Source organism: Sapajus apella, unplaced genomic scaffold, assembly GCF_009761245.1.
Source record: "Sapajus apella isolate SASKATOON/1434 unplaced genomic scaffold, GSC_monkey_1.0 scaffold22, whole genome shotgun sequence".
NCBI lineage: Eukaryota > Metazoa > Chordata > Mammalia > Primates > Cebidae > Sapajus > Sapajus apella.
Window position 1 is genome coordinate 13,663,929 of NW_022436962.1, and position 9,371 is coordinate 13,673,299.

The following is a 9,371-nucleotide window of genomic DNA, read 5'->3' on the forward strand; positions in this document are numbered from 1 at the left end:
GAGGGAGTTCTCTGGTCCCTTGCACTTGCCCTTGCAATGCCCCACCCTGCTTCTGCTCACCCTCTTTGGGCTGTACCCACTGTCTAACAAGTCCCAATGGGATGAACCTGGTTCCTCAGCTGGAAATGTGGAGATCACTCGCCTTCTGGCTTGCTCTTGCTGGTAACTGTGGACTGGAGCTGTCCCTATTTGGCCATAGGAGTATTTTTGTAAAATGTGCAAGTTGAGGGGAGGAAGGGGTGGTAGAGAAGCAGGGCAGCTGGCATAGCTCCTGGGGTGTTGGTCTCCTCCAGGAAACTTCTGTGACCCTCATCTGTGGTTTTGACCAGCCCATTTGCCTTTCAGGAGGACTGGCGTTAGCTCAGGTGCTCTTTTTCTACGTGAAGTACTTGGTGCTCTTCGGTGTACCAGCTCTGCTCATGCGCCTGGATGGACTCACTCCGCCCGCCCTCCCTCGCTGCGTGAGCACCATGTTCAGTTTCACCGGGATGTGGAGGTTAGTCGCTGAGTTTGCTACAGTTGATCAGGAGTGACCAGTGGGAGGAGCATGGCTGGACCGGTCTCAAAGGGGTTGGGCTACCATCCTCTTCCTGCCCCTAGCTCAAGCCGAATTTGGCATCCATTTCTTCATCCTACTAACAGGACGACTGTTCATGCTTTCTGGGTCTCATGATTACAATCAGTCTATGAAGGCAGGTGAGATAAGAAAGTTTCTCTGCAAGTCTGTGTACCCATCGATGTGCAAAGGGTTATGTTTGAAGTGGTTTCTTACTAACTTGGGAAAGGCTACTGTATCTTGATTTTGTAATTGCTTCCTTTTTTTCTTGAAAGCGACATTAGTATATCTGAGACTGTTGATAAAGAAAAATAGACTCAGAATAATAGCCTAGGCCAATGTTGCAGTGCACTATTTACTAAATCTCTCCGTTTCATTTTTCTTATCTCTTAAACAGTAGTAAAGGTAATCCCTGTCTCCAGGAGTTGTTTTGAAGTTTACCTAATCTTCAATAATAAGGATTAGCTTTAACCTTTAATAAGGATTTAGCTATGCTCAGTGGATGTGATAGACACTTTTTCTGAAATTTTCTTACTTTTCCAGATTTTGACCTGCAGTTTTATAGTTGGTCTGGAGTCTTTTTTTCCTTAGTCCCCTGCCACTTCAGATTGTTGTTTTCAATGTGATGGACTTAATGCTGTGCTTGTCTTATCACTTTCAGAGTGTAACAAGTGACAGGATTGCGTTTGCAACTGCAAACCTAGTGGAAGGACCTCAGGGTCAGCTCTGGTACAGCCATGGGAGTTGGTGCCCCATCCATGTGGCTCATTCCTTTTTAATTTTTGAGACAAGTTCACGCTATATTTCCCAGGATAGTCTGGAACTCTGGACTAGATCCTTCTACCTCAGTGCCCTAGTAGATGGGATCACGGGTTTATTCATTGTTAAATTTCATCTCTGTAGGCAAAAAACCCAAGACACAGGTAGGGGAAGAGCTCAGTAAATACTGCTGTACCTAATGTGGCTGTTCCAATGGAGTTGAGTAGCATTCAACATTCTTGTTTTTCATAGTGACTTATTACAGATGTTGAATTTATCAAAGCCTCTCTAAATACATTTTATTTTTGGTCGAGTTGGGTTGTTGGAGTGAGAACTTTCATATGGTGATTGCAGGGAATGTCAGGTAGTTACTTTAATTCGTCCTTAGTTCATGAAATACCACAGGTTTCCCTGTTTTAAGGGCAAGATGGGGGAATGTTGGCAAACAGGTGGTCTCTAACTAGAAGACCAGGGAGTGGTTTTTGTTGAAAAGATGGGCCTAGTTGGGAGGCTCTGTTAACTTTTGATCTACTCATCAAAGTAACTTACTGAGTCAATAGGTTGGGTCACCCAGCATGATTTGGGAACATGTCACAAGTGTCTGGTGTGAGCTTAGCACAGTCCTCTGTCTGCTCCATGTGAATATTGTACTCATGCATTCCTTGGGAAGCACATTATCCTATAAGGCTTCTCTGGTATTGGCTGGCATGATAAAACCGTAACCCCCGGAAGGCATGCTGGTTTCTGGGTCCCTGTCCATAAATACCAACCCATTGATTGTCACAAGACGCAGTTTAGGCTGCTGACTATATTTCATACTCAAAACAGTTGTCTTCTTGTTCTTTATTTTAATAATTCTTTTTTGTCCAAGAAAGACCCTCAGTTCTATATCAACCACAGAGACGGAGAGAACATGTCTGTCAAGACCTTTGTCACTGTCTTGATGAGGACTAGACTCAAATATTTGAGACCCTAGGCTGCTGAAACAGTCTCTCCTCTCACTTAAAGTTTTAAGTCAAATGTGGACAAAATGAAAAGTTAATCTGAGGAGGAAGCTCTGGGTTGACCCCTTAGAGTGATGTGGTTCTAAAGAGGTGTTTCTGAGAGCATGTGATAAAATAACAGAGCTTTCCTGGGAGTGACCTAGACTCTTACCCTAGCTTCTTTGGCATGCATAGGTGTAGGTTTTCCTCTCCACAGTGTTAAGTTTCTTGAAGGATTTTCCAGGCTGCCAATTATACTTAGAAACACAAAGGTCTTTGTACAGAATGGCCATTACATATTAAGCAGTTGGATTTAGGTGTGGAGATGAACTTTTTCTGAGCTCCAGCGTACAATGTAAGACTCAGAAGTAGTTTTTTAATTGAAGAAAAATAAAATAACAATTAGAGTGTTTCTTTTGTGCAATTTGCAGATGCTCATTTACTAATAGCAGGAGTTGAACATGTTTCATGTTCAGCATCTGGTGGCATAACCCTGACACTGGTCCTGGTCTCATTCTCTAACTTTTCTCTTTAAGAATGCTCATTAAGGGAAACTGAGTTTTGAATTTGTAATTTCTATTAACAGCTAACTTAACTTACTTTTTCTGGGCCATCTGTTGCGGTATTGCTGCAGACAGGGAATGGCACTCTCTTCCTGGATGTAGGTCTGAGAAGAATTTGGTCATGAGCCGATATGAACGCTGGTGATGCAAATTATTCTGCTGGGTCATGTCAGCTATTCACACGGTGACATAAAGGGTTTGGTGGATGGGAAGTGGAGGGAAGAAATGTTAAAACAATCTCCAGAGATTGTTTAATGGTTACGTGAACTTCTCAAAGATCTACCCTGAATGAGGTTTAGAACTGCTGATAGAGGAATTTAGTCCCCCGTTTTTTGTTTTGTTTTGTTTTTATATATATATTTTTTATTGCATTTTAGGTTTGGGGGTACATGTGAAGAACATGCAAGATTGTTGCATAGGTACACACATGGCAGTGTGGTTTGCTGCCTTCCTCCCCATCACCTATATCTGGCATTTCTTCCCATGTTATCCCTCCCCAACTCCCCACCCTGCGCTGCCCCTCCCCTAGTTCCCCCTGACAGACCCCAGTGTGTGATGCTTCCCTCCCTGTGTCCATGTGTTCTCATTGTTGAACACCCACATGTGAGTGAGAACAAGCGGTGTTTGATTTTCTGTTCTCGAGTCAGTTTGCTGAGAATGATGGTTTCCAGGTTCATCCATGTCCCTACAAAGGACACAAACTCATCGTTTTTTATTAGCCCCCCATTTTAATGGAGCCATACCATCTTGAACACTGCTGACTGATTGCACCATCTTTCAGCCTACTTAGCATTGAGAGACTTGAAGTCAGCAGCCTGCCATATCAGAGGAATATGAGCTCTACATCATAGAAAAGATAAAAGTGGCCATTACCAAAGAGATCATCTTCCATGCCATGCTAGTTCAAATTGACTGTGAAAAACTGCAATTCACCAAGAAGGCCCAAACCTGAAACTTGGTACTTGATGGGTTTGTTTTTCTTTCCTCATAAATCTTCTCTTTCATATAATATCTGCTCAGGTTATTTACAGATATAACAAGACCCCAAGGAATATGTCTGTTCCAGCTTGCATGATTTTTCTGTGTTCTTAATGGATTTGAGAAATTGAGAATTTTCTGCTTAATTTTTGGATTTCACATTTTAATTTAGATGGGCTGAGATCTGTAATAAGCAGTTTTTGCCAGGAGTCATTAAAGATGACGTTGCATGTCTGTCTCCAAATTAGAGATCTGACCCTATTTTTGTGATTTGATTTCTAGTTACGGAAGCAAAGCGATAGAATTTCCCATGGTGGCTGGTGAGTTATGGGTCAGTTTCAATTATTTCAGGAACCCTACACAGCTTGCCCTCTGCATTTCTTGAATTATGATGCTTTCAGGTCGTCAGAGGCAAACTCATGCATCACTGCTTATCCCAGGGGGATCTGGTGCTGTTGGTGGCTGCTAGACCTTAATATCCAGGAATATCTTTAAGCTGGGGATAAGGAGGAATTTGAGCACCTTCTTTCAGTGAGGCATTGATTACATGGGCTATTAGGTCAGTAGAATTTAGGTCCCTAGGTAGAGAGTTGGTCCAGCAAGTTAGATGATAAATCAGCTCGACAAGCTGCTGGCTTTGCATTAGTACTGCCTTTGAATTGTGCTTAATCACCAGTTTCAGGGCGGGATGGTGGGCATGGAGTTGGTGAAATATATTATCATGTCTACAAGCATTGTTGGGTAGAAAGCCGGAATCAGGTGAGTATAAAGAAGAAAAGGTGGAATAAGTGCTGTTAATAAAAGATTGCTTTTTTTGGCAGCAATGTAGTGACTAAGAGCTGGCTACCTACTAGCTATGTGACATGGGACAAAGTTCTCTGGGCCAGTCTTTTAATCTCTAATATGAGGAGAATACTACTACTTTGCTTCATAGGAGTGCTATGAAGATTGAGCGAGCCTGGCATATAGTAGTTAGGAAGTGGTATCCTGTATCCTGAGGATCCCATATCCTCAGGAAGTGGTAGCTTCTTAGTACTTTTTTTTTTTTTTTTTGCTTGAAAATCTAACAAAGCCAGAGGTGACTGAGAGGTCCACCTGCTAATGGGCCGGGTAGGGAGGCAGTGAGCGAGGATGGGAGCGGCTGAGGGAACGTGCCATTTCAGCTCTGCCCTGGAGATGCAATGATTCAGAGAGACTATGGTGGAAGGGGTACGGGCTGTACCTTCAGAGGAGGGGCCTTGGTCTTGTCATTTTTGTCTGTTGTTTTCATGTGAGAGGGGGACTGAGGTGTCGGATGAGACTAAGAAACGGCGTCTTGTCACTAGGTGATGCCTGTGTTCCCTTCTTCGTCTGTTAGCCCAGCCACACTGAAGGGAGATGACCACCAGGACCCCTGTGCTAAAGCACATCCACCCCACAAATCTCTCTATTCCACTCATCTCACTGCGTTGTTGGAAGGGTTAGGCAAGACCGTGTACTAAAGCGCTGGATACACGGTGGGCATGCTGTGAACACCAAAATAGAAACCATCAACCATCATGACACCATTTTATAAATAATGGTTGATCATTACAAACAGGAGAGTAAAATTTACAGCATTTATTCATTTGTGGTTTTATCTATGAGATAGTGTCTCACTCTGTCACCCAGGCGGAAATGCAGTCATGTGATTATAGCTCACAGCAGCCCCCACCTCCTGGGCTCAGGTGATCCTCCTGTCTCAGCTTCCCAAGTAGCTGTGACCACAGGCACGCACCGCCTCACCTGGCTAACTTTTTTTTTTTTAATTTTACCTTAATACATGTGCTGAACATGCAGGTTTGTTACATAGGTATACATGTGCCATGGTGCTTTGCTGCATCCATCAACCCGTCATCTAGGTTATAAACTTGACATGGATTAGGTATTTGTCCTAATGTGCTCCCTCCCCTTCCCCCCCATACCAGGCTAATTTTTCAAGTTTTTGTAGAGGAAAGGTCTCTACTGTGTTGGCCAGGCTGGTCTTGAACTCCCAGCCTCAAGCGGCCTCCCAAAGTCTTGGGATTACAGGCATGAGACCCTGTGCACAGCCCCACCATTTGTTTTTTAATTTTGCAGAAAAGAAAAACCTGGTAGGGTGATAAGTGTTGAATGGGTTGGAAGGTAGAAGAGGTGAGTGACAAGAGGTGGAGGACATGGATTTCAAATCGGAAGCATGGCAGTCCCTGACTCTGCCCCGGTATGACCTCTCCCTCACCCCTCACAGAGCTCTTATGCATTCATATAGCTTTGCAAGCAGTTTCCAGCCACCAGACATTTGCATTCCCTCACATTTTGGGTACCTGTCTCTCATAGCCCCCAACCCCTCTCTCATAGCCCCATCTCAACAAACTCAGAAAACATATTTTCTTTCTTGTAACATTCATATTTTAAAATCCCTTTACCTTTTCCTTCAGACATAGACTTCGATAGATCAAAGGGGAAAGGGACTATCAAGTTAAAGCAAATTTTACAAATCATCATTATGTTTTGCTTCCTGGATTTATTTTTGCTTCACAGATAGTGAGTGTGTCCTCTTCTCTATGCTCTCCCTGTGTGGAAGATTTGTTTTGGGTGCCTTTACTACTGACAAGCTCTTGGATGACTTTAGAGTAAGAAGCACCAGGACATCTTCAGATGGAAGGTGTTGATCACCAGTCACCAGAGCGTAGTGTTTGAGGCCACAGACCTGGAGCCTGAACTGCCTGGATTTGAATCCTGGCTCCACTACTTACTCCATTACTTATTAGCTGATGACCTCTCTGTGCCTTCATTTCCTTCTCTGTACGATGGAGATACTATAAAGAGTATCCAGTACCTAATGGAGCTGGAACCCTGTACCTTTCATGGTAATAGTCACAGTCTACTTGGTTGCAACCCACCAGCCTATAAGTCCTTTGAAGGCAGCAATCATATCTTATTCTTGTTTCATGCTGTAACCCCAGCACCCTCCTCAGTGCCCAGCATTCACTGGAAATCTATGCTGAATGGACAGGTGGTGACTCTTCTGAAATTTTGATCAGGTCTTAAGAGCAGGATTTCCAAGTATTTAGGTCTGGCAGCTGAGCAGTTTCTCCCTGCAGCACGCAGTGACATGTGGCTGCAGGTACACCGTGCCATGACTGCTGTTGATACTCCACCATCATCTCCCTGTTTTTCTCATTATTAATACACGACATGCCAAAATATTGCATCTGCCACAGTTTCTTTGAGAATGGCTTTGCCTTATAAGGAATTTAGAAAGAGGAATGTTTGCCTTTCTTTATTACTGTCATTATTTTAGCAGATGTTGTGCCACATCCTAGATATGGGATGAGGGAGAAAGTTGTAAAGGAAGAAAAGGGATTCAGTTCATACTTGGATAGGAGAGGGGTGGGCAGCTGTTTATCTTTGAGGATAGGATTTTTCTGAGGGAGCTGCTGAAAGGAGATGCCCTAATGTCTTACAGAGGAAGATGAGGAACTGGATGCAGGGCTGGGAATGAAATGCTTCTAAAACACGTCCTCAGAGTAGCCCAAACTCTAATAATAACGTAATAATAGAAGCGGCAGCAGCAGCAAAGAACGCATAATTCTGCCAGGACAGTCCTTTAAAAAAAAAGTTTTAAATTCATTTAAAATAACATTAAACTCATTATATGTTAATAGAACATTTTTTTTTTCTGAAAAGGTAACTATTTTCCAGTATCAAGTAATTTAGCGAGAATGGTTTTTTTGCAGATTTAAACAAAATTCTAGCAATTTTCAATGCATTGTTATTTACTGTAGTCGCCATATTGTACAACAGATCTTTTGAATTTACTTCTTCTAATTGAAATTTTGTATCCTATGAAGTAGTTACTATAATTACAAATAATCTAGGGAAAAACAGACAAATATTAAGAACAAGTCTAATTCATCTAAAATATTCACCACCTTTGGAAAGTAAAATTATCTGCCTCTCTTATAAGATCCAATAACATCTCAAAATCAATTAGAAGGTACTTGAGTTATTACAGCTTTGAAGATGTGTGTCCCTGTGTTTGCGCACGCACACACACTCAAGTATAATTTATTCAGAGAAAAACCCTTCCACAAGGCTTGTTCCCACTCCTGCAAGGAGAGTTCTAAGTTCTTTTACATAGTCCATTTATTTAATCTTTATAAAACTCCTGTGAAGTAGGCACTATTATTTTCACCACTGTACAGATGAGCAAACTGAGGCGTAGAGAGGCTGAGTAACTTACCTTAGATTACACAGCGAGTGAGTGGTGGAGCTGGGCTTTGAATCCAAGCACAGGGCTCTTGAGTCTGTGCTCTTGATCACTCCCTTTTACTCTCCATCTAGTGAAATGGAACTGAAGCAGATTTCTCCTCCATGGTCTGGAGTGTGGGGCTTGTGGGACAGGATCTGGAATTGTTGGGTACCTGAGAATGACTATGGCTTACCTACTGACTCCCTAGAAAGGGAAATGGTTCAGGGGGTGATGGGGAGGGTTATAGTCTGTGTCACTGTGGATAAAGAGAGTCAAACTTGGTAAAATATTTAAAGAGGTTTATTATGTGCCAAATCTGAATGACCAAGGCCCAAGGCACAGTCTCAAGAGGTCCTGAGAACCTGTGTTCTTTAGGTTATAGCTTGTTTTTATACCTCAGGGAGACATAACACATCAGTGAATGCACATGAGTTTCACATTGGTTTGGTCTGGAAAGGTGGGACAATTGGAGGCTTACAGGTCACAGGTGGAGTTAAAGATTTCCTGATTAACAATTGGGAAAAAAGACCCTACTGTCTAAACACGTTGGGTTGTTCTAAAGGAATGTCTAGGTTAAGATAAGGGGTTGTGGAGGCCAAGGTTCTTATTAAGTAGATGAAGCGGCTGCTCTTAGAGGCGATAGATGGCAAATATTTCCTCTTCAGATCTTTAAAAGGTGCTCAACTCTGAGCCAATCTCTTCAGAATCAGAAAAAGACCTGGAAAGGGAAGGGGATTCTCCACAGAGTGTAAATTTCCCCCGCAAGAGACAGCTTTGCAGGGCCATTTCAAAATATGTCAAAGAGATATAATTTCTTTCAAGGCCTGCTATCTGTCATGTAATGCTATACTACAGTCAGTTTGGAATTTGGTATCTTACTGCCACAAAGAGTCTGTTTTGTCTTAAGAGCTCTGTTTTAACGTTAATGCTGGTCAGCAGTGCCTGAATTTCGAAGGAAGAGAATATAATGAGGCATGTTCAACCCCTTCTTCCCATCATGGCCTGAACTAGTTTTTCAGGTCTATTTTTGAATCCCTTCAGCCAAGAGGAGGGGTCTATTCAGTCGGTTGGGGGTCTTGGAATTTTATTTTCAGTTCACAGCACCAAGGGATGGGGAGAAAGGGAGTCACCAGTTTAACCTGAGTCACTGACTGGATGAATGGCCACCCCATCTGGGGTTGTTCTGACCTTACATCCTTGTGTTACAAACAGCAGTCCAGACACAGCTGCCCTGATGGAGGAAGGAAGTGGAGGCTTTACCTTTAATTTCTCCCGCGACT

General features: G+C 42.8%; 1 protein-coding gene across 8 annotated transcripts in view; it reads left to right on the plus strand.

Annotated features, from left to right (window-relative positions):
• The window catches only part of HHAT (hedgehog acyltransferase), a 349,450-nt gene that overhangs the window by 132,857 nt on the left and 207,222 nt on the right, over nucleotides 1-9,371 (plus strand). For all 8 annotated transcript variants that reach the window (XR_004272205.1, XR_004272208.1, XR_004272207.1 and 5 more), the window contains one exon: nucleotides 346-496. Coding sequence is in view for 1 of the 8 variants with exons in the window: in XM_032289133.1 (XP_032145024.1) it covers nucleotides 346-496 (151 nt within the window). In the remaining 7 variants the exon portion in view is untranslated. The remainder of the gene's footprint in view (nucleotides 1-345; nucleotides 497-9,371) is intronic.